The 27,736-nt window shown below is 50.5% G+C and overlaps 3 protein-coding genes across 3 annotated transcripts; 2 read left to right on the forward strand and 1 right to left on the reverse strand.

Annotated features, from left to right (window-relative positions):
- Window positions 1-7,563: 7,563 nt before the first annotated feature.
- Window positions 7,564-9,274, reverse strand: LOC137838543 (uncharacterized). Its single transcript, XM_068647789.1, has 3 exons — window positions 9,067-9,274; window positions 8,433-8,949; window positions 7,564-8,284 (listed from the first exon to the last, which is right to left on the reverse strand). The coding sequence occupies exons 1-3, from the start codon at window positions 9,272-9,274 to the stop codon at window positions 7,564-7,566; spliced, it is 1,446 nt and encodes a 481-aa protein (XP_068503890.1).
- Window positions 9,275-14,959: 5,685 nt separating this feature from the next.
- LOC137838544 (uncharacterized) lies at window positions 14,960-15,361 on the forward strand. Its single transcript, XM_068647790.1, has one exon. It carries the CDS (start codon window positions 14,960-14,962, stop codon window positions 15,359-15,361), a length of 402 nt encoding a protein of 133 aa, XP_068503891.1.
- Window positions 15,362-23,780: 8,419 nt separating this feature from the next.
- Window positions 23,781-26,668, forward strand: LOC137838545 (uncharacterized). The gene is made up of 2 exons (XM_068647791.1): window positions 23,781-25,144; window positions 26,497-26,668. Exons 1-2 carry the CDS (start codon window positions 23,781-23,783, stop codon window positions 26,666-26,668), a joined length of 1,536 nt encoding a protein of 511 aa, XP_068503892.1.
- The last annotated feature ends 1,068 nt before the right edge of the window (window positions 26,669-27,736 follow it).

Here is a 27,736-nt window from a genome sequence, read left to right on the forward strand (position 1 = left end):
TATCTTCAACTTTGCATAAAATCCTTTCAAACATGCATAGTACTTGTATTAGATGCTTTAGATGTTTGCTAGAGAAAAAATAAATATTAAAGAATTTTTATTTTAAATCAAACCAAGTAAACTCCCAAGAAAGAGAAGTTAGTCACAAATGGACAAACTTAAATACCAAGTCTGTCATAGTCATGTTGAACAAGGTGCTTTGATGTCTCCAAATCCAAGTGGAATGCATGAAGATCCTTGCTGTTGGTTGTGTGCGTGTGTTTAGAGTAATTGACGATCCAAGGTTGTTTGATTTTAATCCTTTTGAAAAAGATGTGCTTTCAAAGGAAAGTGAAAAATCATCCTATTGAAATTTTGATTCAATTGGTTGTTGTACACTTAGTGTATTTTTGAAAAAGATTTAAAAATCTTGACTTTGGTTGAATTTGTTATCAAGCAAATTCAATTGGTTGTTTCGTGTTTTCAATCGATTGTTTCTTAAAACCTTAACAAAATTCTATTAAGTTACTTTAATTTGTTTTAAATGATTTAAATTGTTTTGGCTATTGCATTAAATGCTTTGACCAACTGATTGAAGTTTAAATAAGTTGTTTTATGCTCCTGGTCTTAACTAATTAAAAAGAAATCATTCAAATAAGTTCTTCTAAGATTGCTAAAAGCTTTGGATCTTTTCTAAGAGTGGAATATGATTGTGTTGTATCAATTGCGCTTTAATCTGCGATTGTACCTAGGTGTACTCCATTCCTTCTTTTTTGACTACTGTAATTATTTGTGAATTGTTGTTGTGCAGTTTCAAAGGTTGTTCTGAAAACTGTGGTGTGTTTTAACAAAGGTGGTGTGTGTTCTTGAAGAGTTCAAGATCACCACCTTGGTGTGTTGTGTGTAATCAAGGTTTTTGATTACTTAGTGTACCGTCCCGTATCCGGGCGTTGACTAAGTCAAGGTCAAAGTCAACACCAGGAGTCAAAGTCAACACCAGGAGTCAAGGTTAACACAAGGCGTCGCCTGGGTAAAGAGGTGCCACGTACCAGTGACGCCAAGAGGAAGCATCGCCAAGGCAAGACGTTGCCTAGGTGAAGGCGTCGCCCAACCAGGGCGTCGCCCAGACCAAATATTACTAAGGCAAGGCAATCACAGTGTAGTTCCCCGATATCCATGGGTAGGAAAGACCATGGAGGGAGCGACGCCGTGCGAAGGCCTCAGGTCCCGATGATCCGGGAGAGTGATAAAGAGAAGAGAAAGGTGGCTTCAAGGCCATAGTAACAACACCAGTGTAGGGCAGCCTGACTCGTGAAGTACCCCTGCCGCCCCAGAGACGCCTTTGGGACAGATACGACTCAAGAGGAAGGTCACGCCCAGGGTAGCCGGGTGCAGGGTACGAGAGGAAGGCAGATACGCTCTCAAAGTGAGTGACTAGATGATTGGGGGCATGAGTTGGCACCCAAAAAGTCGCCCCTTTGCGTATAGCACTCCCAAGCAGGGGGACTCACACGTAGAAACGTCCCCGGATGGGGCCATGGCGCTGTGAGGCCCTCCACGAGTACGACAGCCAGGTCAGAATGGAAACACCCTTTAGCCAGGTATCAGGTAATTAAAGTCATTTAGTACAGTTTCTGTTTCGAGCGTTTAAGGTACTATAAAGGCTCCCAAGCGTTTCAACGTCTTAAATGCGCTACGTTTTCTAATTAGACACGCTGATTGAGTGCGTTACGTTTGTGATTAAAAGCGCTTTAAGGCGCTTTAAATGCTTGGGTAGTTTAAATAGCGCTGAGAATGTTGGGAGCGGGGTTCGAAGTTTTGGCAAATTTTCCCAGAATACACTCCAGTTGCTTGCTCGAAGTCGTGAGGCTACGCACAAGGGACTGGAAAAGAGGTTGTTTGCCAGAGCAAGAATATACGCACAATACACAGTTCTTTTTACCACCTTCAGAGTGCCATACGTGGTGCTCAGATACGGAGGTGCACAGTTTTGGTGTTTCTTGCTGGCTGACTTGAGCGTCGGAGTGCAAACGGCCGCTAGGGCGCCCTTTTGTCCTCTTTTTGCAGGAATCCACAGGTAACCAGTGGGAAGGAGTCCCTAGCTGACGGTTGAGGTCGCGCACAAAGACGTCACAGGTCAACCGGACGGAACATTTGGCGCCCACCGTGGGGCCGATATAAAACATCAGTCCCATCACAAGTTCAAAAAGATCTACCAAGTTACAGTAACGTTTGAGGAAGTTGGAAGAGACCGTGGCAATGGCCCCCACCAGACGAAGTACGGCACGCGCAGCCCCAGCAGAACTATCCATGCAACAGGTCCTGGAGATAATGTGGGGGCTGCAGGAGGATATGGCGGAGTCGAAGCTGGAACAGGAACGCATGCAGGCAGATCTCGAAGCCTCGCATAAGAGGAATGAAGAGCTCCGCCGCGTAAACGAGGAGTTGTGCCGGGGTCTGAGAAATAATCGGGGGCAGCGTGAACATGACGAGATGGAGAACCACTCCCCGCCAAGGGAGTTTTCCACTCCCTTCTCGCAGGAGATTCTGGATGCAGTGATCCTGAACACGTTCGCGGGGCCCAAGGTGATCTTCACCGGGATGGAGGACCCTGATACGCACCTCGCTGCATTTCACACACAGATGGTCCTGGTAGGCGGTTCTGACGCTGCCAAGTGCAAGCTCTTTATGAGCACCTTGACTGGGATGGCTATGGACTGGTTCATCGGCCTCCCGGACGGTCATATCACATCTTTCCGACAACTGTCACGATTGTTCAGGGAGCAATACCTAGCAAACAAAGCCCCGCCGCCGGTCTCCTACGATTTGTTTGATGTGAAACAGTATCAAGGGGAGACCCTCAAGGAATACATCAACCGCTTCGGGGCCCAGGTGGTCAAGGTTGGTACGACAGAGGAACCTATGATTGTGTACGCGTTCGTGAAAGGCGTATGCCCCGGTCCTTTCGGTGAATCCATCATTCGCAACCGCCCTAGGACTTTTGCAGAGCTACGGCGTCGGGCGGTAGAGCATATCTCTTCTGAGGGAGAGGTGTGCGTGAAGCGCACCAGCGTCGTACCCTCACGCCCGAGGGGACCGGCGCGAGCTCAACTCGCTAGGGTCAATGAGACCACGACGGGAAGGAAGAAGCCCGAGGGGAGACGCCCCTACGAAGCCAGAAAGCCCCAGCCCAGGGTCCAGCGGGAGGCGATCGCCCGGCCAGAGAAAGAATGAGGCCGGCGAGATACAACTTTGTGGTGGATTTGAAGGACCTGATCGCCGTGCCTAATATAGCTGAGAGATTGAGGCGGCCGGCGAAGTCCGATAAGGTGTTGGGGCCTCGGAAAGACTCTTGGTGTGAGTTCCACGAGGCTTTCGGTCACCACATTGATAACTGCCTGTCGTTGGGTTACCAGCTGGATGAGCTGGTGAGAACCGGGTTTTTGAAGGATTATGTCGCGGAGCCCACAACGACTGCCACCTTGCCAGCGGCGGCGGAAGAACCAGCACACGAGACGCCGGTTCTCGGCGAGGTCCATACCATAGCTGGAGGATTTTCCGGCGGAGGTCCCATCGCCTCCCAGCGGAAGAAATACGCGAGGGGGGTTAACTCGATCGAAGAAAGACTCTCGGGTGCGCCATGGGAGTCGGACATCGTATTCACGAGAGGGGATCTCAGAGACGTGGTGCCGCACGACAATGACCCCATGGTCATCTCAGTTGTCACGGCGGGAAGAAAGGTGCACAGAGTACTTGTCGACCAGGGGAGTTCAGCTGACGTCATGTTCTGGTCGACATTCAATAAGTTGCGATTATCCCCCGACCTACTGAGGCCCTACACAGGGTGCCTGTATGGGTTTGCGGACAACCAGGTGGAAGTCCGAGGCTACCTGGAATTGAGGAATACGTTCACGGACGGAGAGGCCTCGCGTACCGAAAGTATCCTGTATTTGGTCGTGAACGCCAGCTCCGCTTACAACATCTTGTTGGGCAGGCCGGCGTTGAACCGGTTGAACGCAGTGGCCTCCACACGCCATATGAAGATGAAGCTTCCAGACCTCAGTGGCAAGGTGATAGTCATCAAGTCAGATCAGGAGGAAGCAAGAAAATGCTATGAGAACAGCCTGAAAACGAAGAGAGGCGTGTTCATGGTGTACGAACGTCCGTCGTGTGCAGATACGGCGATGATTGAGGCGACGCCCGCTGCGCCGACGCCTAGCGAGGCCGCACCCGCGAAGGCAACGCCACAGACAGATGCACACATGGAGGAAGGCCCTGACGACGCGGCGCCCGTGGAAGAGGCGGCGCCCGTCGAGGAGGATAGCAGGGAACATTTGGCAGCCAACGCCGTAGAGAGGGAGATTGGCGGCAAGACATTCAAGTTAGGTAGTTTGCTGAGCCCAGAAGAACAAGAAGGGGTGGCAGAAGTGATTTCGCGCCACCTGGATGCCTTCGCATGGTCCGCCTCGGATATGCCCGGTATCGACCCTGATTTCCTGTGTCACCACCTCAGCATGGACGCCACGGTCCGCCCCGTGCGCCAAAGAAGGAGAAAGTTCAATGAGGAGCGACAGCAGGTGGTGAAGGACGAAACGCAGAAGCTGTTAAGTGCTGGCCACATCAGGGAGATTCAATACCCCGAGTGGCTGGCCAATGTCGTCTTGGTGAGAAAAGCGAATGGGAAGTGGAGGATGTGCGTGGACTTCATGGACCTGAATAAGGCGTGCCCGAAGGACTCATACCCCCTACCCAGCATCGACGCGCTGCTGGATAACGCGTCTGGCAGCAAGGTGCTGAGCTTCCTGGACGCATTCTCAGGGTACAACTAGATCAAGATGCACTCGAGAGATGAGAGTAAAACGGTATTCATGACTGAGACTTGCAGTTACTGCTATAAGGTGATGCCTTTTGGGCTGAAAAACGTGGGCGCCACATACCAAAGGTTAATGGACAAGGTCCTGGCGCCCATGCTAGGGAGGAATGTGTACGCCTATGTAGACGACATGGTGGTGGCGTCGCCGGATAGGGCGCAACACATGGCAGACCTGGAGGAATTGTTCGTCACAATATCCAAGTACCGCCTCAAGTTAAACCCTGAGAAGTGTGTCTTCGGGGTAGAGGCCGGTAAGTTCTTGGGTTTTATGCTCACAGATAGGGGGATAGAAGCGAACCCCAACAAGTGTGCAGCGATCATCGCCATGCGAAGCCCGACGTCGGTGAAGGAGGTACAGCAGTTGACGGGGCGAATGGCGGCGCTCTCAAGGTTTGTTTCCGCCGGGGGACAGAAGGGGCACCCATATTTCAATGCCTCAAGAGAAATAGCCGTTTCGCATGGACTGACGAATGTGAAGCGGCTTTCATTAAGTTGAAAGAGTACCTGGCGACGCCACCGGTCCTTTGCAACCCGATAACAGGTGCGCCCCTCCGGCTGTACTTCGCAGTAACGGAACGAGCTATCAGCTCAGTGCTGGTCCAGGAGCAGGACCAGATTCAAAAGCCCATCTATTTTGTAAGCAAGGCCTTACAAGGCGCGGAAACCAGATACCAGGCGTTGGAGAAGGCAGCGCTGACGGTGGTATTTTCAGCCAGGAGGCTCCGTCATTACTTCCACAGCTTTACGGTGGTAGTGATGACAAACCTCCCTATACAGAAGGTGCTGCAGAAGCCTGACGTGGCTGGGAGAATGGTACGCTGGGCGGTGGAGCTGTCAGAATTCGACATCCAATACGAGCCTCGAGGATCCATCAAAGGGCAAGTGTATGCAGATTTTGTAGCAGAACTCTCGCCCGGAGGGGAACAGGAGGTGGAGGTGGGCTCGTAGTGGTTGCTCTCGGTTGATGGCTCTTCCAACCAGCAAGGGAGTGGTGCGGGAATAGTCTTGGAGGGACCCAATGGCGTGCTGATTGAGCAAACCCTGCGGTTCACCTTCAAGGCAAGTAACAATCAGGCAGAATATGAAACCTTGATAGCAGGTGATGTGATTCCACTAGCCATATAGAGAATGATTCTTGACATTCTTAGGAATCACCTTGAGCTGGACATTATAGAGGCACTTTTCTTAGAGTTGGATCATTGTTCTAAGACAAGAACTCACCAAAAACTAGTACCAAATCCCAAACTCATTTGGATGCTCCACATATTGTCAAATTGAATCAACAAAGAGAGGTAAAATTAAAAGGACCGAACAGAATTGAATAAGCAAACATATGAACCGAACAAAAGAGAAAATAAAAGGCAAGAACAGAATATACTTGCTGGAAAATTAGAATAACCGAACCAAAGAAACTCAAGAACACAAGACAACATGAACAATTGAAAGAGAAGGAAGGAAGGAGAAAAGAGTGCTCATGAAGATGGAAGGATGTTGGATGATCTCGCCACTAGAAGTGTGGAATGCTCCTAGATAAGAGTGATGCCGCCACTTGAGGACTCCATTGATCCATCAAGATAAGACTAGAGAAGAAGGCTCCAAAAGCTCTCCAAAGTTCACTCAAAATTTGAGTAGAGTTTTCTTAGATTAATTCCAATCTGAATTTTACAAAGAGAGCACCTCTATTTATAGCCTAAGGTGCTGAAAATGCAAGCTAAACAATTTCAAAATTCCCTCCTAAAACATTCTAGAACCGGCGCCTATTTGCAAAGCATGAGGAAGGTGTGACCTCTTCCTTCACTTTGGCACCTCCTATTCTACTCCTACACCTATCTACTAATACACCCCCCCTCCTAAAGCTCCTAACTAAAGCCTAAAAGATGCTATAACAAAAGAGGTTTCTAATGTTTCCCTCTAAGCACCTTCAACTAAAGAAATTACAAAAAGAGAAAATAAATGTCCTCTAGCTCCTAAAGCTTTGAACATGCTTCTTGTAATCCTTTGAGGTGGGCTTTGACCTCCATGGGCGTCCTCCATTTGTGCCTCTACCTCTTCTTGACCTTGTTGATTGGCCTCCATGTCCTCTTGAGCTTGATCTCCATCATTCTCACCCCAGGAGTGAGGCAGGGAAAGAATGACCCGATCCGCCCAAGGTTGATGACCTTGGGGAAAGTAAGAGGGGTTACTGAGAAACACTCTTTTTCCCCCAAAACAAGGCATCACCTCGGACGATCGATGTCCTCTATGAACTTAGCGCTAGAGCGACAGAGAAGCAAAGTGAAGTCCGAAGAACGATGATTGATGAGTTGTTGGTGGGTACGCTGCCTGAAGAACGATGACTGATCAGTTGTTGGTGGATACGCTAGTGGGTAGTACCTTGTCGGAGGAAGCTTTTCCAAACAAGCTCTTACACAACAAGCTGAGGTAGACAGACTACGCCTAGTCAGTCATCCAGTACGAAGCTGTGCATAAGAACTGTTAAAAAGACAAGCTAAGGGAGTTGTTGGTCGTGATCAAGGTAGATCAAAGAGTACAGATCGTGCTAAACCTAAGCTAGTCAACAGTTAGTTGCGCGCAAGAAGAAAGACAAAGCTTAAGAAAATGCGAGAGAAAAAGACATATAGCTGAAACAAATATATATATATTCACACGAAGTTTTATACAAGTTCAAAGTACAGGAATGGTGCAGAAATATAAGATTACAAGAAAAGAGCTCAAGGAGGAGGAACGAGCTTGCCATCTACCACTTCATGGTAAATGCTGAATTGTGTAAGGTCCAAATCCGGGAGAACGCATCGAATCTGCTCAAGTGCCAGCTCAAACCCATCAGCAAGGGCATCAGCACCCACGCTCATAAGCTCGGCATTCTCAGCTTCAAGCTCTTTCTTTGAAGTCTCCGCAGCGTTCTTCTCGGTGGTAAGGGAAGCAATGGAAGAGGCAGCCTCTTTCAATTGACCCTTTGCCTCAGACAACTCAATCTTCACTCCAGAAAGCTCACTCACCGCCTCCTCAAGTTTCTTCTCCCCGTTAGCGGCCTCCTCCTTGGTGGACTTGAGATCCTCCGCTAGTCGTGAGTTCAGTTGGCGTAGGGAGGAAGTCTCAGCCTCTAAGTTGATTACCTTGCTCCGCAGCTCCACCACTTCGCTGTCCAGAGCGTTGACAGTTTGCCCCATCAAGATCTCAGTCTTGATGGTCTCTTGGACCTGAGATAGGTACTCTTTCCTGGACTTTTCCACCATGTCCCTCATCAGATCCACGAACCCTTGGGCAGCCTCAAAGTCACTATGCAGTGACTCCTTGTCATGCTCAAGCTCCTTGATCCTCTTCTCCAGGACTAGTTGCTTGCAGTGTTGGGTGGAAAACTCCAGGGAAAGCACTATCTGCTTGGCCAAGTGCGCATCCACCTCCTGCCCACTCCACTCGAGAAGCTCACGGCTGCGTATGAAGTGTCGGACCAGGGCAATGACCCGACTGAAATTCTCATTGCTGGCGCCAGAGCCGCTTGGCTGCGAGCTGGCCTCACCACCTTTAGCAATAGCAGCAGAGGTTGGCGGTGGTGGTGATGCAGGAAGTCTTGAGAGACCCCCCTGAGTGGGCAGAATCACCCCCAGCAGGTGGAGAGAGTTGACCAATAGCTTGACCCGCTGGGGGTGGAGGTGGAAGTGACGCTGGAGACAGAGGTTGAGGCGTCGGAGATGGTAGGCGCTGATGGGAGAGAGAGAGAGTTGGTGCTGAGGCAGGTTGAGCAGCAGGAGGTGAGGGTGAACCCTCCTCGATCTGTACCACCTCAATTTCCTCAGGCCTGAGAGAAGAAGCCCCCCCAACCTCTTGATGCTTCCTCTTGCGATGTATGAGGGGAGAGCCAGAACTCTCCTCCTCAGTTGAGGGGGTAGGCTCAGCAGCGACCGCCACAGTGGAGGGAAAGGCCTTTACTAGCTTTCTTCTCTTCCTCTCTGGCTCGGGGCCTTCAGCTGGCGCGACCGAGAGAGGGGGAGCTGCGATGGGCTCGGTGGTGGAGGAGGAAGAACCAGTCCCCTTGGCTCCCCTGGTCCGGGCAAGCTCCAGCAATGCCCTCTTCCTATCTTTCCCTGAAGTCATATCTACATCAAGGGTAAAAAGAAGAGTTAGATGGCATAATTATGCAAGTGGATAAAATGTTATGCAAGTATGCATGAGAGTGTGCAAGCATTCTAAGGGGTGCAAGAAGAAGAGCCTACCTATGTATTTCTTCAGAGACACCACATCAAACTCGTGTTTGATGAGAAGAGCCGAGTTATACTTTGCCCCTAGGAGCAACCTACACAGCTCGCGCTCGTAGGGGGCCATGGCCTCAAGACCCCGGGGTTTCTTTAACTCTACTTCAGGAACCCAATAAAGGGGAAACCCCTCGAGCAGCGTCGGACTTTGCTGGGTAGCAGAGATCATGTAGAACCTGCCCTTCCAATCTTTGAAAGATTGCTGGTACAGGCCCAAGAGCACTCGTCCAGCAACCCCATTCAGACTGACCCAGGACCTATCCCCAGGGTTCTTCGCCTCGAAAAAGTGTAGAAATACATCTACGGAGGCGTTATGCCCGAAATAGTTGCAGAGGATCTCGAATGCCCGTATGAAAGCCCAGGCATTCGGATGGAGTTGGCAGGGGCGACGTTTAGCTCCATCATCAGCTCCTTCTCAAAGAAAGTGAAGGGTAGGCGCAACTTCAACCTCTTGAAGATGGCAGAGTAGATGAAGGTGAAGGGCACCCCATTGGTAGCCTTATCATCCGCACAGATGGGCATCCCTCGAGGAGGAATGCGTATACGGATGTTAAAATCATTCTCCCTGTCGATGGCGCAAGAAGGCTCATCTGGGTCGTTGCTCAGAAGGGATTTGAGGTGGCCTTGCGGTAGTAGAGTGGAGGTTTCGGCCAGCAACGCCAGGGGAGCCCAGTCGTAGACCCTGACGTTGTCGTGGTAGGAGGTTGCATCGGGTGGAGGTGGCGCCGGTGCACTTGCTGAAGGCTGTGCACTAGAAGATGAGGCGGCAATGCGAGCGGTTTGCTTCAAGCGAGCCATTGCGGGATAACTACAATGGAGGAAAGCAAAAGGTCAGATGAACGGAAGAAGAGGGAATGATGAATGGTTCGGTGAAAAACAGAGGAAGGGAAAAAGAAAGAAGGGTCCAGGTGAAGAAGAGGAAGAGGGAGAAGTAGGGAACGAAGTGAGAAACGCAAAAACCCTAGCGCGGGTTGAGAAGAAGAAAAACAGAGAAAGATGAATGCATGGTAGTGAAAAGGATAAATGCAATCGGTGAAAAGAACCTAGATGGATCAAGGAAGAAGAAAAACCATACCTTTAGGTGATCGCAGAAGGTCTTGAGGTAGGAAGCTCGAAGAAAGTTGGGCGCGCAGAGAGGAGATTCGACGAGAGTCTGAGAGTTGGAATATTGAAGAAGATGATGAAACAGTGAAAACGCACGCCTATTTGAATGAGGGAAGCGCTAGCGACACTCCACGCTGGCCGTTGATGCGGCCACGTGTCGCGAGATTAAGGGAGGAAGTTGTAACGTTAAAAAGCAACACGTGAGGTGGCACGTGATGCGGCCCCACTTGCCACGTGGACCGAGAGCGCGACCACTTAGTCTCTTTGCTGAGAACGAGTTCACAGCTCGAGACTAGGGGGCTTGTGATTCGGTCGGTCATCGGTGGTCGATGACGTCAGCAGCAGATAACCATGTGGACCACTCGCGGGGTGACACGTGGATCAGGTGACAGAGAGATCAGGGAGGAGATCACCCGGTATGGTGCTAGTTTTGGTGAGTTCTTGACTTAGAACATTGATCCAATTCTAAGAAAAAGTGCCTAACTATTGTCCAACTCAAGTTGATTCCTAAGAATGTCAAGAATCATTCTAATTGTGCTATTGGAATCACATCACCATCCGCCATGTAGCGCTGGTAGGGCGTTATCCATGTATCCGGCTCATGGATAGCGCAAACTTGCGTCATCTTTGTCACTCCCGCTGGATGTGCCCTAACTCTCGGCGTCCTCAAAGTCTCTTGAGTCAAGGATCTATGACTCCTCGCCGTCCTTTCCATTGACCTGCACACTTGAAGAACCTGGTGATCTGCCACAAACGCTCGAGGTGTCTTCAAAGTTTCTTGTATAACGGTCCTCTGCTTGCCCCCCTTGTCCGAACTGGCGAGCTTGGCGAGCAAGTCAGCTCGGGCATTCTGCTCTCTTGGCACGTGCACCACTTCAAACAAGACAAAAGACCTCCTTAACTCTTGCACGTACTCCAGGTAAGCCGCCATCTGCGGATCTTTGGCCTTAAACTCGTCGGTTACCTGGCCAGTGACCAACAACGAATCACTCTTGGCCATCAGCACCTTTGCTCCCATCTCCTTTGCCAACAAAATACCAGCGATCAAAGCCTCATACTCCGTCTGATTATTGCTGGCTTTAAAGGCAAACCTCAGAGATTGCTCTATCAACACGTCGTTGGGTCCTTCCAAAATAACCCCAGCCCCGCTACCTAGCTGGTTAGATGACCCATCCACCGAGAGCACCCAACGAAAACCATCCCCGACGCTCTGCACTGCTTCAGAAGATAGCTCGACCACAAAGTCAGCGAAGATTTGCCCCTTGATCAGTCCTAGGGGCTCATACTTGATGTCGAATTCCGACAACTCCACCTCCCATTTTACCATCCTCCCAGCTACATCCGGTTTTTTCAAAACCTTCTGGATGGGTAAGTCAGTCATTACCAACATTGTAAAGCTCTGGAAGTAATGACACAACCTCCTCGCCGAAAACACAACTGCCAGCGCCGCTTTTTCTAAGGCCTGATATCTCACTATCGGGCCCTGCAACACCTTGCTAAAAAAATAGATGGGCTTCTGGAAGAGGTTGAGGATTATCCTTCCGGCAACTTCAGAGAAGCTCACCCAGTGGCTCTTCCCCTGCTTCTTCACTTCAAAAAAGTGGAGGAAGATGTCCACTGATGGTAGCAGGCCCAAGTATCGGTTCAAGATTTCAAACGCCCTGATGAATCCCCAGTTGTTGGGGTGTAGCTGGGCAGGGGCTACGTTGATTTCAGTGAGTAATTCCCTCACGAGAGCCTGAGAAGGGTAGGCGCAGACCGGTTCGTTTGAACACCGTCTGGTAGAGGAAGAAGAAGGGTTTCCCACCGTTGGACCTCATCCACGCAGACTGGCTCCCCGGGGGTGCAGTGACGAACGGAGATGTGGGAGTCGCGTCTGCTGGAGAAGGCGTTGAAGTTGTATGCACGTGGGTCACCCAAATGGTTCTCCATGTCTTCAACGGTGGTCAGGGTCGAACACTCGGCTAAGAGTTCATCAGAGGCCCAGGGGTAGTGGGCCCTATAGTTGACCTTTGGGGGTGAAGGATTGGCCTTCGTTTTGGTACGCGCGATTGAGAGAGCTGAAGAACGAAGAAAGGAAAAAGGTTTAGCAAATGGGGTTAAGACAGAAAGGGGAACAAAAAACCCTAAGAAAACCTCTACCCACGCGAGAAGTTCAGAAAGGGAGAAACAGAGAAGTGAGGAAGAAGAACAGAAATGCAGAAACATAAACAGTCCTAGGCAGTTATAAGAGCAATACAGTAAAGAGAAAGAGTCATCGAAGAAGAAAAACCATACCTTTAAGTGATTGGATTGACGAAGGTTGGGGTTGCGAAGAGAGAACGCAGAGAAAGATTTTGGAGAAGAAGGTGAACAATATGAAGGAATGGGCAAAGTGATGAAACAGTGCCTTGAGCGCGCGTTTTTGAAAGGTTATAACGTTAACTTGAAGAAGCGCTAGCGACACTCATCCCCAGCCGTAGGATCGTGCCACGTGTCAAGAGATTAAAGCATAACTTAAAGTGTCACATCCTCAGCGCAGAGAATGTCACGTCAGCCGTTCAGAGAATGTCACGTCAGCAGGAATGCCACATGGATGATAGGGCGAGGCCTTAGGCTTTTTGCTGAAACAAGTGTCGGATCAAGACTAGGGGGCTTGTGTACCGTCCCGTCCCCGGGCGTTGACCAAAGTTGATGAAGAACAGATAAGATAGGCTTTTACCAATGGAGGAAGAGGTCATTCACCCACACATTTAAAGTTCTTCTTTCTACTCTTCTCAAAATTAAAAGAAGACATAAAATAAAGAGAGGATCAAGCCTAAAGCCAAAGAAGTCTACAAGCTTTCAAGAATGGGCTTCAATTAAATATCTCTCTTTATAGTTTCTTTTGTATAAATTTGTAAATAATATAGAATAGTGTTTAGGTAGGTGCTAAGAGGGAAACCTAAAGAAACATCTTTTGTAAAGCATCTTTAGGCTTTAGTTTAGAAATTTATAGAAGGTGACTCTTCATGAGTCACTATAGGCATTAGCTTAGGGGACTCTTGGGTAGCTTGTGGTACAAGCTTTGTAAAGCTCATGACCGGCCCTTGCTCCTATAAAAGGAGGGCTTGGGTCCTTCTAAATTCAGAATTGGAATTTGTAGTGATCCGGTCGGTCATCGGTGGTCGATGACGTCAGCAGCAGATAACCACGTGGACCACTCGCGGGGTGACACGTGGATCAGGTGACAGAGAGATCAGGGAGGAGATCACCCAGTATGGTGATCGGTGGTCAGTAACCGAGTGACCACTGACAGATCAGTTCCAAGATAAACACCCCGGGGGAGAACGCGAGAAGCAATAGAGCACCGATCAGTCATCGGGTGCATGGTCATCAGGGTTTCGTGTTACACGCAGTTAAACTGGGACTGAGATTCCCAGCGAGAGCGTTACGCATGGACCTCGCATGATCATACCTCAGAGAAAGAAGAGCTCCTCGCCGGTATAATCGTGCACGAGAGTGGCCTGAGGGAGTTAGTAAACCAGTCAGTGATTGGTGACTCTCTCAACCCATTACGTGCATGACATCGTGAAGGGGAAATCGTGTATGCAGAGAGCAATGCTTGGTGAGTGCGCCTAGTCCAGCCACACCTGGTGTTCTCCTGGGAATGAGCGATTCACCCAGATGGAAGAAATGCGCTAAGTTACTCTGCAAAGGAATAACTTAGGCGCACAAAGAGATGCGCTAGAGCCCTTCAGGTAGTGGCACATGTACGGTTAGATGTGAGTTGCATGCCTCCACATGTCACTGTCTGAGAGGGGCGCGGCCCAGATAAAGGTGCACTCCGTGTCAGGAAAGGTACAGACAGAAAACACAGACACCCACGTCTTCACTGATTTGAGGTACGTTTCTGCGTGAAAGCATAACAGAATTCTGACACACGCCAGAAAAGCATAACAGAATTCTGTTAGGCGCAGGCACAGAGAGAGATATAAAAGAGAATCAGAGTGAGATTCAGGGACACACTTTTTTAGACACATTATTTTGATTAGTGATTCTGTGACCTAACTTGAGCGTTGGAGTGCAAACGGCCGCTAGAGGCGCCGTCTGTGTGTTTTGCAGGTCCCATTCGAGGTTCCCGGAGAAGGTTCTAAGAGCACACACTTGCAGATAGCACAGTTGCATAGGCGGGGTAAGGAAGCGACAAACAATTCCTCCACGCTTGAGTTGTCGACAGGATCATTTGGCGCCCACCGTGGGGCCCGTTTGAATCGTGGTCCACTCCACACCAAAGTTTCTGGAGTTTCTCAAAGTTTTTGCTGAGAAAATGAGCAGAACAAGACAAACATCACCTGAGCCATCTGCTGAGGAAGGAGCCGTGACAATGGCCCAGGTCCTGGAGATGATGCGTGCGCTGCAGGACAATGTCGCAGCGTCGAGAGCTGAACAAGAGAAGATGCAGGCGGAGTTGGCTGCATCGCAGAGTAGGAACGATGAGCTGAATCACGTTAATGAGGAGCTGAGAAGGGCGTTACAGACGCCAAAGGAACGCGCAGTTGGAGAAGGGATGTCGATGCCACCATCGCCTTCGAGAGCGTTCCCTATGCCGTTCTCCCCTGAAATCATGTAAACCATGGTACCTCCCAACCTAGTGGGAGTGAAGGCGTCATTCACAGGGGTAGAAGATCCAGAAGCGCATCTGACGGCGTTCCACACTCAGATGATGCTGTCTGGGGGCTCAGATGCCGTGTATTGCAAGATGTTCATGAGCACTCTGAGTGGAATCGCCATGGAATGGTTCGTGAGTCTGCCAGAGGGTCATATCACGTCCTTCCATCAGTTTTCGAAGCTCTTCACTGAGCAGTATATCGTTAACAGAGCACCTTCAGTGGTGTCGTACGATCTGTTCGATGTACGCCAGTATCAAGGTGAGTTGCTGAAAGACTACCTCAACCGCTTTGGAGCACAAGTGGTTAGATTGCCCAGCAAGGACGAGGATATGCTGGTGCATGCGTTTAAGAAGGGAGTGCTGCCTGGTCCTTTCAGTGAGTCGCTCATCAGAAGCCATCCCAGCACCTTCGCGGAAATCCGGCGACGCGCGGTGGCGCACATAGTGGCAGAGACAGAGGTTTCTGAGAAAAGAGGAAGTGCTGCACCGCTGAAGCCGCGTGGTGGACAGGGGAAACAATAGCAGCACACGAGGGTGCATGAGGCAAAGGAGGGGAAGAAGGTGTAGGGGAAACCTCGCCCTTATGCACCCAGGAAGGACCAGGGCAGGGGGCGTGCAAGGGAGAATAATGCACCCCCCAGATACGATTTCATGGTAGGGTTGGCAGATCTGATCGCCTTTCCTGCCGTAGCCGCAAGACTCTGAGTACCAGAGAAGATAGACAAGGTACTAAGGAGGAAAAAGAACGAGTGGTGTGAGTTCCACCAAGCCTTTGGTCACACACTCCACTCCTGTTTGGCGTTGGGGCACCAGCTGGCGGAGTTGGTGAAGTCTGGGTTCCTAGCAGATTACCTGCGGGAGGAGCCGGGTGATCGCGCGTCGTCCCAGGCAGGAGAGCAGCAGCATGAAATCCCTGTGCATGGGGAGGTGCAGACGATTGCGGGGGGCTTCTCTGGTGGGGGATGCACCGCATCACAAAGGAGAAGGTATGCTCGATCGGTAATGGCCGTAGACTCGGTGGATGAGGGCCATTTCCCCGAGGTGGATATCACTTTCAAGAAAGCTGATATATGGGACGTTGTACCGCACGACAACGATCCTGTGGTCATCTCCCTCATCACAGCAGGAAGGCGAGTGCACAGAGTGCTCGTAGACCAAGGGAGCTCGGCAGACGTCATGTTCTGGCCGACGTTCAACAAGTTGCAGCTGTCCCCCGATCAACTAAGGCCATATACCGGATGTCTCTATGGCTTTGCAGGGGATCAGGTAGAGGTGCGGGGGTACATTGAGCTGAGGACGACGTTCACCGATGGAACAACAGCCCGCACCGAAAAGATAAGGTACTTGGTGGTGAACGCCCCTTCTGCGTACAACATCTTGCTGGGAAGACCAACACTCAATAGGTTGGGTGCAGTGCCATCGACGAGGCACATGAAGCTGAAGCTGCCGTCGATGGAGGGGACCGTAATAACCATCAAGTCAGATCAGGCTGAGGCTAGGCGCTGTTATGTAAACAGCCTCAGGCAGAAAAGGAGCGTATGCCATGTCACCTCAACACCACCACCAGGAGTGCTCGAAGAGCGATCGGTGGTTAGGGGAACGCTTGGCGATCAGGAGATGGAGGCTGCTACGCTGGGGGGCTCCCAGGTAGCTCAGGTGGAAGCAAAGGAGGAGGGCATGATCACTCCTCGCGAGTCAGGGATCGCGAGGGCGGTCATCGCCAGCGAGAGAAGACCCCACCCAGCTGAGGGGTGGGTGGAAGTAGATATAAGGGGGAGAAAGTTCAAGTTGGGAGGATCGCTCGGCGAAGAAGAACGAGGGTTGATCGCCGGGGTGATCGAGAGGCGCATGGGCGCGTTCGCATGGTCAGCATCTGACATGCCAGGAATCGACCCTGACTTCCTTTGCCATCGCCTGTCGATGGATCCTAAAGTCCGACCTGTGCGGCAGAGGCGAAGGAAATTCAACGAAGAGAAGAGGAAAGTGATCCATGACGAAGTGCAGAAACTCCTTGTCGTAGGGCACATCAGGGAGATCCAGTACCCAGAGTGGCTAGCGAACGTGGTACTGGTTCAGAAGCCAAACGGCAAGTGGAGGATGTGTGTGGACTTCACTGACCTCAACAAGGCATGCCCCAAAGATTCCTACCCTCTACCCAGCATAGACGCTCTGGTGGATAGCGCGTCAGGGGGGAAGCTGCTCAGTTTCTTGGATGCATTCTCAGGATACAACCAGATCAGAATGCTCCCCAGGGATGAATGCAAGACAGCATTCATGACTGAACGGTCTTGCTACTGCTACAAGGTAATGCCGTTCGGGCTGAAGAATGCGGGGGCTACCTATCAGCGACTTATGGATAGGGTGCTCTCGCCCATGCTTGGAAGAAACGTGCATGCTTATGTAGATGACATGGTGGTCACATCCCGAGAGAAGGAGCAGCATGTGGCCGATCTGGAGGAATTATTCACCACCATCGCCAGGTACAGGTTGAAGCTCAACCCCGAGAAATGTATTTTCGGCGTGGAGGCAGGGAAGTTCTTGGGATTCCTCCTGACAGAGCGTGGAATCGAAGCTAATCCGGAGAAGTGCGCAGCAATCGTGGCAATGAGGAGTCCAACGACGGTGAAAGAAGTGCAACAACTCACCGGTCGGCTGGCAGCATTATCCCGGTTTGTGTCCGCTGGAGGGGAGAAAGGTCACCCGTATTTTCAGTGTCTTAAGCGCAACAGCAGATTCCTTTGGACACAGGAGTGTGAGGAGGCCTTCATCAAGTTGAAGGAGTATCTGGCAAGCCCACCGGTCTTGCGTAAACCACAGGTGGGCACCCCTCTTCGTCTATACTTTACTGTGACGGAGAGAGCAGTTAGTTCAGTCCTGGTGCAAGAGAAAGATCAGGTCCAGAGGCCTGTGTACTTTGTGAGTAAGGTACTGCAAGGCCCTAAAACAAGGTACCAAACCCTCGAGAAGGCTGCCCTGACGGTGGTATTTTCAGCAAGAAGACTCAGACATTATTTCCACAGCTTCACAGTAGTGGTAATGACAGATCTGCCCATCCAAAAGGTGCTAAAGAAACCAGATGTAGCGGGAAGGATGGTCAAGTGGGCGGTGGAATTGTCTGAGTTCGACATTCAGTACGAGCCCCGAGGACCGATAAAGGGGCAGGTGTTCGCCGACTTTGTGGTCGAGCTGTCGTCGGTCGCGACACCTTCCGAAGGGTTAGATTTCCGATGGGTATTATCGGTGGATGGCTCTTCCAATCAGCAGGGAAGCGGCGCTGGGGTCATTTTGGAAGGCCTGAACGGAGTGCTGATCGAGCAGTCCCTTCGCTTTGCCTTCAAGGCTAGCAACAATCAGGCGGAGTATGAAGCCCTGATCGCAGGAATGTTGCTAGCAAGAGAAATGGGAGCAAAAAGTCTGGTTGCTAAGAGTGACTCTTTGCTAGTCACCGGGCAAGTTACAGGGGAGTTCCAGGCGAAAGATCCCCAGATGGCAGCTTACCTAGAGTACGCACAGCTTCTGAAGACGTCCTTCACCGAGTTTGAACTGGTTCATGTGCCGAGAGAGCAAAATGCCAGAGCAGACCTGCTTGCCAAGCTGGCCAGCTCAGGCAAGGGGGGAAAGCAGAGGACCGTCATTCAGGAGACCTTGAAGGTACCGCGAGCGTTCGTGTCAGACAACCAGGTACTTCAAGTGTACAAATCGATGGAGCGTCTGGCGATTGGTCATCGTTCACTGACTCAAGAGACGTTGAAAATGCCAAGGGTTAGAGCGCGACCGGCAAAGACCAATGAGGTGATGGAAGTCAGCGTTGTTAGGGAGCCCGACGCGTGGATAACACCGTACCAGTTGTATTTAGAAGATGGTGTACTCCCACTGGACACGGCAGAGGCAAAAAGAATAAAGTGGAGCTCGAGTAAGTTTACTTTGATTGATGGAAACCTGTTTAGATTTGGGTTTTCTCATCCTGTGCAGATCTGCGTGTATGGCGAGCAATGCACTAGGCTTATGTCAGAGCTACACGAGGGGGTGTGCGGAAGTCATGTGGGCGGTCGCGCTTTGGCAAGTAGGATCCTCCGCGCAGGGTACTACTGGCCAACGCTGAAGGAAGACTGCGTGAGGTATGCTCAACGTTGCAAACAGTGTCAACTTCACGCAGATTGGCATAAGGCACCCCCTGAGGAGTTGAAGTCCATCCATAGCCTATGGCCATTTTACACATGTGGAATCGACATCCTGGGACCTTTTCCCCTGGCGATAAGGCAGATGAAGTTCCTCATCGTGGCCATCGAGTATTTCACCAAGTGGGTAGAGGCAGAACCAGTCGCGCACATCACCGCACAGAAAGTCGAAACTTTGTCTGGAAGAACATCGTTTGTCGTTTTGGAGTACCCAAGAGGGTGGTCTCCGACAATGGCACCCAGTTCACAAGTCATCAGCTAAGGAAGATGTGCGAGGAGTTAAAGATACAACAGGTTTTCGCCTCAGTGGAACACCCACAAACCAATGGGCAGGTGGAGTCAGCCAACCGAGTACTGCTCAGGGGGCTAAACCGAAGACTAGAGAAAGCAAAAGGAAAATGGGCAGAGGAAGTCCCCAGAATCGTATGGTCCTACCATACCACTCCACAGTCCAGCACCCATGAGACACCCTTTAGCCTTGTCTACGGGACGGATGCCATGATCCCCGTGGAGATACAGGAGAGCTCCCCCAGGTTTTTGAATTTCATTGCTGAAGAATCCAATGAAGAGCGAAAGGTGAATCTCGACCTACTGGACGAAGTGCGAGAAGAAGCCAGAGTTAGTGCTGAAGCCGTCAAGAGAAGAGTAGAACGGAGGCACAACTCCAAGGTGAGGCTCAAGCGCTTCCAGGAAGGTGATCTGGTGATGAGAAAGGCGCATCAGAATGAGATGGAAAACAAGCTGTCTCCAAAGTGGACAGGCCCATACAGGGTGGTTGAGGCATTGGAGAATGGAGCTTATCGGCTGGAGACTCTGGAAGGAGGAGCAATCCCCAGGACGTGGAACGCCACCCACTTGAAATTTTATTTCAGTTAAGTTGTAAAGTAGTTGCGTTCTCGCGCTAAAGAAACATTCAGTGTGTATACAGAAAACAGTTGAACAGATAAGGGGGCACTCTTTTCCCTAAGGAGGGTTTCTAACGAGGCCACCCAATGAAAAGATTATCAGCATATCAAATGTGCGAAATTTTTCAAGTTAAAATCCTCCTCGCCCCAGGTGCGAGTGCAGGTGATCGGTTAGGCCTTATTCGCCCTAGGCGCGAGTATGGGCTCTAATCTAAATCCTCCTCACCCCAGGTGTGAGTGCAGGCAATTAGGGTTTGAAAAGCCAGGGGTACTAATAAGACCAAGAGAGGGAAAGGAAGGATTTCGACAAACGTCCTTACCCACTTGGCATATACCAATATTGGCCGAGTAAAGCTCTTAGTTTAAACCTTCTCACCCCAGGAGTGAGGCAGGGAAAGAATGACCCGATCCGCCCAAGGTTGATGACCTTGGGGAAAGTAAGAGGGGTTACCGAGAAACACTCTTTTTCCCCCAAAACAAGGCATCACCTCGGACGATCGATGTCCTCTATGAACTTAGCGCTAGAGCGACAGAGAAGCAAAGTGAAGTCCAAAGAACGATGACTGATGAGTTGTTGGTGGGTACGCTGCCCGAAGAACGATGACTGATGAGTTGTTGGTGGGTACGCTGCTTGAAGAACGATGACTGATCAGTTGTTGGTGGATACGCTAGTGGGTAGTACCTTGTCGGAGGAAGCTTTTCCAAACAAGCTCTTACACAACAAGCTGAGGCAGACTACGTGATGTGAATGTAACTACAAGAACACATGATTCTTGACATTCTTAAGATCAACTTGAGCTGGATTTGAAAGGCACTTTACTTTAGAATTGGATCAATGTTCTAAATTCAAGAACTCACCAAAACTAAGCACCAACCAAGACTCATATGGAAGTCCATGTATTGTCAAATTGAATCAAAACAAAAGGAAAGAAGAACAAGAATTAAAACTGAACAGAATTTAAAAGCTAGCTACTGAACCAAAACAGAATTAAGAACACAATGCTGGAAACACAAAATTAAACGATAGAAAAAGAAGTAAACTCTAGGAATCAAAACTACCGAATGGAAAATTGAAGAAAAGGGAAGAAGAAAACTTATAGAAGAAGATGCTTGCTGGATTTTGAGAATTGGAAGAAGCCATTCACGCCACTTGGAACCTTGAGCCAAGATAGGTGATGGAGTGCCACCACTTGAAGCTCACCATAGCTCACAAGATAAGGCAAAGAAGAGGAAGACTCAAAACTCACAATTTCTCTCCAAATTTGAGTATAGTCTCTCTACTATAAAATTCCAGTCTGAATTGTGAAGGACCTAAGCCCTCCTTTTATAGGAGTAAGGGCTGGTCCTTTACATAGCTTATTCCCTAAGCTACCCAAAAAGCTCCTAAGATCACACCCCCCTTACTAAGCTCACTCCCCAAGCTTCTAGAATTTGCTAAACTAAAGCCTAAAGATGCTTTTACAAAAGAGGTGTCTCATGTTTCCCTCTAAGCACCTTTCTAAACATTATTCTATATTATTTACAATTTAAAAGAAACTATAAAGAGAGATATTTAATATGAAGCCTATTATTTGAGAGTTTGTAGACTTCTTTATCTTTAGGCTTGATCTTCTCTTTGACTTCTTTTAATTTGTGAGAAGACTAGAAGGAAGAACATCAAATGTGTAGGTGAAAATCCTCTTCCTTCATTAATAAAATCCTCTCCTAGTGGATATCCATCACTACGCCTAGTCAGTCATCCAGTACGAAGCTGTGCATAAGAACTGTTAAAAAGACAAGGTAAGGGAGTTGTTGGTCGTGATCAAGGTAGATCAAAGAGTACAAATCGCGCTAAACCTAAGCTAGTCAACAGTTAGTTGCGCGCAAGAAGAAAGACGAAGCTTAAGAAAATGCGAGAGAAAAAGACATATAGCTGAAACAAATATATATATTCACACCAAGTTTTATACAAGTTCAAAGTACAGGAATGGTGCAGAAATATAAGATTACAAGAAAAGAGCTCAAAGAGTTCAACTCCATCCGAATGGTGCAGCAACCCCATTCAGACTGACCCAGGACCTATCCCCAGGGTTCTTCGCCTCGAAAAAGTGTAGGAATACATCTACGGAGGCGTTATGCCCGAAATAGTTGCAGAGGATCTCGAATGCCCGTATGAAAGCCCAGGCATTCGGATGGAGTTGGCAGGGGGCGACGTTTAGCTCCATCATCAGCTTCTTCTCAAAGAAGGTGAAGGGCAGGCATAGCTTCAACCTCTTGAAGATGGCGGAGTAGATGAAGGTGAAGGGCACCCCATTGGTAGCCCTATCATCCGCACAGATGGGCATCCCTTGAGGAGGAATGCGTATACGGATGTTAAAATCGTTCTCCCTGTCGATGGCGCAAGAAGCCTCATTTGGGTCGTTGCTCATAAGGGATTTGAGGTGGCCTTGCGGTAGTAGAGTGGAGGTTTCGGCCAGCAACGCCAGGGGAGCCCAGTCGTAGACCCTGGCGTTGTCGTGGTAGGAGGTTGCATCGGGTGGAGGTGGCACCGGTGCACTTGCTGAAGGCTATGCACTAGAAGATGAGGCGGCAATGCGAGCGGTTTGCTTCAAGCGAGCCATTGCAGGATAACTACAATGGAGGAAAGCAAAAGGTCAGATGAACGGAAGAAGAGGGAATGATGGATGGTTCGGTGAAAAATAGAGGAAGGGAAAAAAAAAGAAGGGTCCAGGTGAAGAAGAGGAAGAGGGAGAAGTAGGGAACTGATCCTGCCTGTTGACTTAGCGCAAGAGCGTTGCCTCGTCACGATCTTCCTCACCAGCTTGACACCACGTGCCCTCCAAGTGCGCTCCACAGATAGCCTCTCTGAGAACCTGAAAAACACACAGTGGCACCTCTGCGGCCGGTGGCGCTCCGACGCTCAAGTTAGATCACATAATCACTAGAGAAATAATGTGGGTAAAAACAGCGTGTAAAAAACTCTCCTCTGAATCTCACTCTAATTCTCTTTTATGCCTCTCTCTGTATCTGCGCCTAACAGAATTCTGTTATGCCTCTCTGGCATGTGTCAGAACCCTGTTGTGCTTTTCTGTGGCAACGTACCTCCAGAATCAATAAAACGGGAGTGCCTGCGCGTGTCTGCGCTTGTCTGTACCTTTAGCGGTACGGAGTGCACCTATGTCTAGACCGCGCCCTCACAGATGATGACACGTGGATGCATGCAACTAACCACACACGTGTCACTACTTGAAGGGCTCTAGCGTTTCTCTCTGCGTGTCTAAGTCATTCCCTTGCGGAGTAATTTAGCGCATTCCTTCTATCTGGGTAAATCGCATACTCTCAGGAGAACGCCAGGTGTGGCTGGTCTAAGCACACTCACCAAGCATTGCTCTCTGCGCAAACGATTTCCCCTTCACGATGTCATGCACGTAATGGGTTGAGGGAGTCACCAATCACTGACCGGTTTACCAACTCCCTCAGGCCACTCTCATGCACGATTCTCTGAGATATGTTCATGCGAGGTTCGTGCGTAACGCTCTCGCTGGGAACCTCGGTCCCAGCTTAACTGCGTGTAACACGAGACCCCGATGACCATGCACTCGATGACTGATCGGTGCTCTATTACTTCTCGCGTTCTGCCCCCAGGTGTTCATCTGGGAACTGGTCTGTCGGTGACGGTTTGGTTACTGACCACCGATCACCGTTCTGGGTGATCTGTTCCCTGACCTCTCTGCCAACTGATCTGTCGGTGGCCACCTGGCTACTGATCACCGATCACCTCTTTGGATGACCTCCTCCCTGGTCTTTCTGTCACCCGATCCACGTGTCACCCTACGAGCGGTCCACGTGATTATCTTCTGCTGACGTCATCATCTACCGATGACCGACCGGATCACGAGGAAGTATGAGGACAACACGCTCCAGTTCAGTCGCGCCATCAACAACGAAGATGCTGTGTCTATGACACAAGTGATGGACATGATGAGGACGCAACAGGAGAACATGGCTGCATCGCGTTCTGAACAGGAAAGGATGCACGAGGCGCTGGTGGCCTCGCAAGCAAGGAACGAAGAGCTCAACAGGATCAACGAAGAGCTGCGCAAAGCCCTTCAGGAGCGGGAGGAGCGTGCGGCTGGGGACAAATCTGCACCCCCATCCCCACCGCGCAGCTTTCCCATGCCATTTTCCCCAGAGATCATGGACTCGGTGGTCCCGGCTAACACTGTGGCGGTGAAAGTGTCTTTCACTGGGGTGGAGGACCCTGAAGCCCATCTCACGGCTTTTCATACTCAGATGATGCTCTCAGGGGGCTCAGACGCGGTGTACTGTAAGGTGTTGATGAGCACTTTGAGCGGAACAGCGTTGGACTGGTTCGTCAGTATCCCCACTGGCCACATTACCACGCTCCAACAGTTTTCCAAGATGTTTGTTGAGCAGTACATACTGAACAAGGAGCCACCTTTGGTGTCTTACAACCTGTTTGATATGAGGCAGTACCAAGGGGAGTCCCTGAAGGATTTCTTGAACAGATTTAGAGCTCAGATAGTCCGCTTGCCGGGAAAGGACGAAGAGATGTTCGTGCACGCCTACAAAAAGGGTGTGTTACCTAGGCCTTTTAGTGATTCGCTCATCAGAAGCCACCCCGCCACGTTTGCTGAAATCCGGCGACGTGCTGTGGCTCACATCGCCGCCGAGAGCGAGGTCACCGAGAAGAGGGGAAACGTGGCCCCAGCTAAACCGCGCGCCCAAGCAAGGGTACAGCTGCAGAGGGTAATGGAGGCGTCGGCGGGAAAAAGGGATCAAAGGACGCGCCATCCTTACGACCCTAAGAAAAATAAGAGCAAGGGGTCAGGGCGGCCCAGGGAGACTAATCGCCCCCCAAGGTATGAGTTTGTAATGGGTTTGGCCGATTTGATCGCCATCCCAAACATTGCTGCCAGGCTCAAAGTGCCTGAGAAAACGACGGAGAAGGTTTTGGGGCCAAAGCCAGACGCATGGTGCGAGTTCCATAAGAGTTTTGGCCACTCTATCAACTCGTGTTTAGCTCTGGGATACCAGCTCGCCGAGCTGGTCAAATGTGGTTTCCTGAAGGATTACTTGCTAGAGAAGCAAGCGGACCAAGCGTCAGGATCTCAACCGGCAGGCAGCGGAGGGCAGCAGCACGAGGTGCCCATTCACGGTGAGATCCACACCATAGCTGGCGGATTCTCCGGCGGGGGGTACACCGCGTCGCAACGTAAGAGGTACACGAGGTCGGTAATGTCAGTGGAAATCTTTGAGGATCACTCGCCCGACGTGGACATCACGTTCACCAAGGGGGACCTTAGGGACGTGGTGCCTCACGACAACGACCCTATTGTGATCTCGCTTGTCACGGCGGGAAGGACTGTCCACCGGGTGCTGGTCGACCAAGGAAGCTCAGCAGATGTGATGTTTTGGCCCACTTTCGAGAAGTTACAACTGTCCCCCGATCAACTGAGACTATATGGGGGCTGCTTGTACGGTTTTGCCAAAGACCAAGTGGAGGTGAGGGGGTATATCGAGTTGAGGACGACCTTCACTGACGGCTTGGCCTCACGAACGGAGAAGATCAGGTATCTTGTTGTAAACGCCCCGTTAGCGTACAAAATACTGTTGGGAAGGCCAACGCTCAACAGAACAGGAGCTGTGCCAAGGCACATGAAGGTCAAGCTGCCATCTATGGAGGGCATGATCATCACTGTTTGCTCCGACCAGAAGGAGGCGAAGAAGTGTTACGAAAACAGCCTTAAGAACAAGAGGTCTGTGTGCCACGTAACCACAACGCCTCCCCCTGGCGTGGAGCCAAAGCGCGAATCCCTGCGAGTTTCGGATACGGCGTTAGAGGTGGTCGCTGAGGGCGATGTGTCGATGGGGAATGTAGAGGCGAGGCCAGAGAGCGGGGAGGGAGAAAGAAACTGCTCGGAGACCGCCAGAGAAACTGGTATCGCGAGGGCCCTGATCGCCAGCGAAAGGAAACCTCAGCCAGTAGAGGAATGGCTCGAGAAGGAGATCAGCGGGTAGGTGTTTAAGTTGGGGAGAACCCTGGACAGCGAGACGCAAGACCAGATCGCCAAGGTGATAAGTAGACACTTGGATGTGTTTGTGTGGGCTGCTTCAGATATGCCGGGAATCGACCCCAATTTCTTGTGCCATCGTTTAGCGATGGACCCCCAAGTCAAGCCCATCTGCCAAAGAAGAAGAAAGTTCAATGAGGAGAAGAGACATGCGATCAAGGAAGAGACACAGAAACTCCTTGCAGCGGGCCAAATCAGGGAAATCCAATATCTAGAATGGCTTGCTAATGTTGTCCTGGTCAAGAAGAGCAGCGGGAAATGGCGGATGTGTGTTGACTTTACAGACCTGAACAAGGCCTGCCCAAAGGATTCTTATCCTTTGCCAAGCATAGACGCCCTGGTAGACAGTGCATCAGGGTGCAAGCTGCTCAGTTTTCTGGATGCCTTCTCGGGGTAAAACCAAATCAAAATGCACCTCATGGACGAAGAGAAGACCACCTTCATGACGGAAAGGTCAAGTTATTGCTACAGGGTAATGCGCTTCGGGTTGAAGAATGCAGGGGCCACATACCAAAGGCTGATGGACAAGGTGCTCGCACCCATGCTCGGAAGGAATGTGCAGGCATACGTCGACGACATGGTCGTGACGTCCCTGGAGAAAGACAAGCACGTCGTAGACTTAGAAGAGTTGTTCATCACGATAGCCAGGTACAAGCTAAAACTGAATCCTGAAAAGTGCGTTTTTGGTGTAGAAGCAGGGAAGTTTCTGGGGTTTCTCCTGTCAGAGAGGGGAATCGAGGCTAACCCCGAGAAGTGCGCCGCCATTTTGGCAATGAGGAGCCCCGCCAATGTGAAGGAGGTGCAGCAACTCACGGGGCGGATGGCCGCCCTGTCCCGATTCGTATCGGCAAGCGGAGAGAAGGGCCACCCGTACTTCCAATGTTTGAAAAGGAACAACAGGTTTGTTTGGACAAAGGAATGTGAAGACGCCTTCGTAAAGCTCAAGGTATTCTCGACAAGGAGATTGCGCCACTACTTCCAGAGCTTCACGGTATTCGTGATGACTGATCTGCCAATCCAGAAGGTTTTGAAGAAGCCCGATGTGGCTAGAAGGATGGTGAAGTGGGCAGTCGAGCTTTCGGAGTTCGACATCAAATATGAACCCCGGGGATCGATCAAAGGGCAAGTCTTCGCCGATTTTTTGGTCGAGTTGTCCTCCGAGGTGGCACAGAACGCCGAGGATGACTTTCGTTGGGTACTCTCGGTTGATGGGTCGTCCAACCAGCTGGGCAGCGGGGCTGGGGTCATTTTGGAAGGGCCCAACGGAGTGTTGATAGAGCTATCATTGAGGTTTGCTTTCAAAGCAAGCAACAATCAAGCAGAGCATGAGGCTTTGATCGCCGGAATCCTGCTGGCGAAGGAAATGGGGGCGAAAGTGTTGATGGCCAAGAGCGATTCGCTGTTGGTCACCGGACAAGTAACTGGCGAGTTCCAAGCCAAGGACCCGCAGATGGCAGCCTATTTGGAGTACGTGCAAGAGCTAAGAAGATCTTTCGCTTCATTTGAAGTGGTGCACGTGTCAAGAGAACAGAATGCCCGAGCTGACTTGCTAGCCAAGCTCGCCAGTTCGGGCAAGGGGGGCAGGCAGAGGACTGTCATTCAAGAAACCTTGAAAGCGCCTCGAGCATTCGTGGCAGACCACCAGGTCCTCCATGTTTGCAGATCAATGGAAAGACCGACGAGAAGTCACAGATCCCTAACGCAGGAAACTCTGAGGATGCCGAGGGTCAGAGCGCGCTC

This window comes from Phaseolus vulgaris, chromosome 4, assembly GCF_000499845.2.
Source record: "Phaseolus vulgaris cultivar G19833 chromosome 4, P. vulgaris v2.0, whole genome shotgun sequence".
Taxonomy (NCBI): domain Eukaryota; kingdom Viridiplantae; phylum Streptophyta; class Magnoliopsida; order Fabales; family Fabaceae; genus Phaseolus; species Phaseolus vulgaris.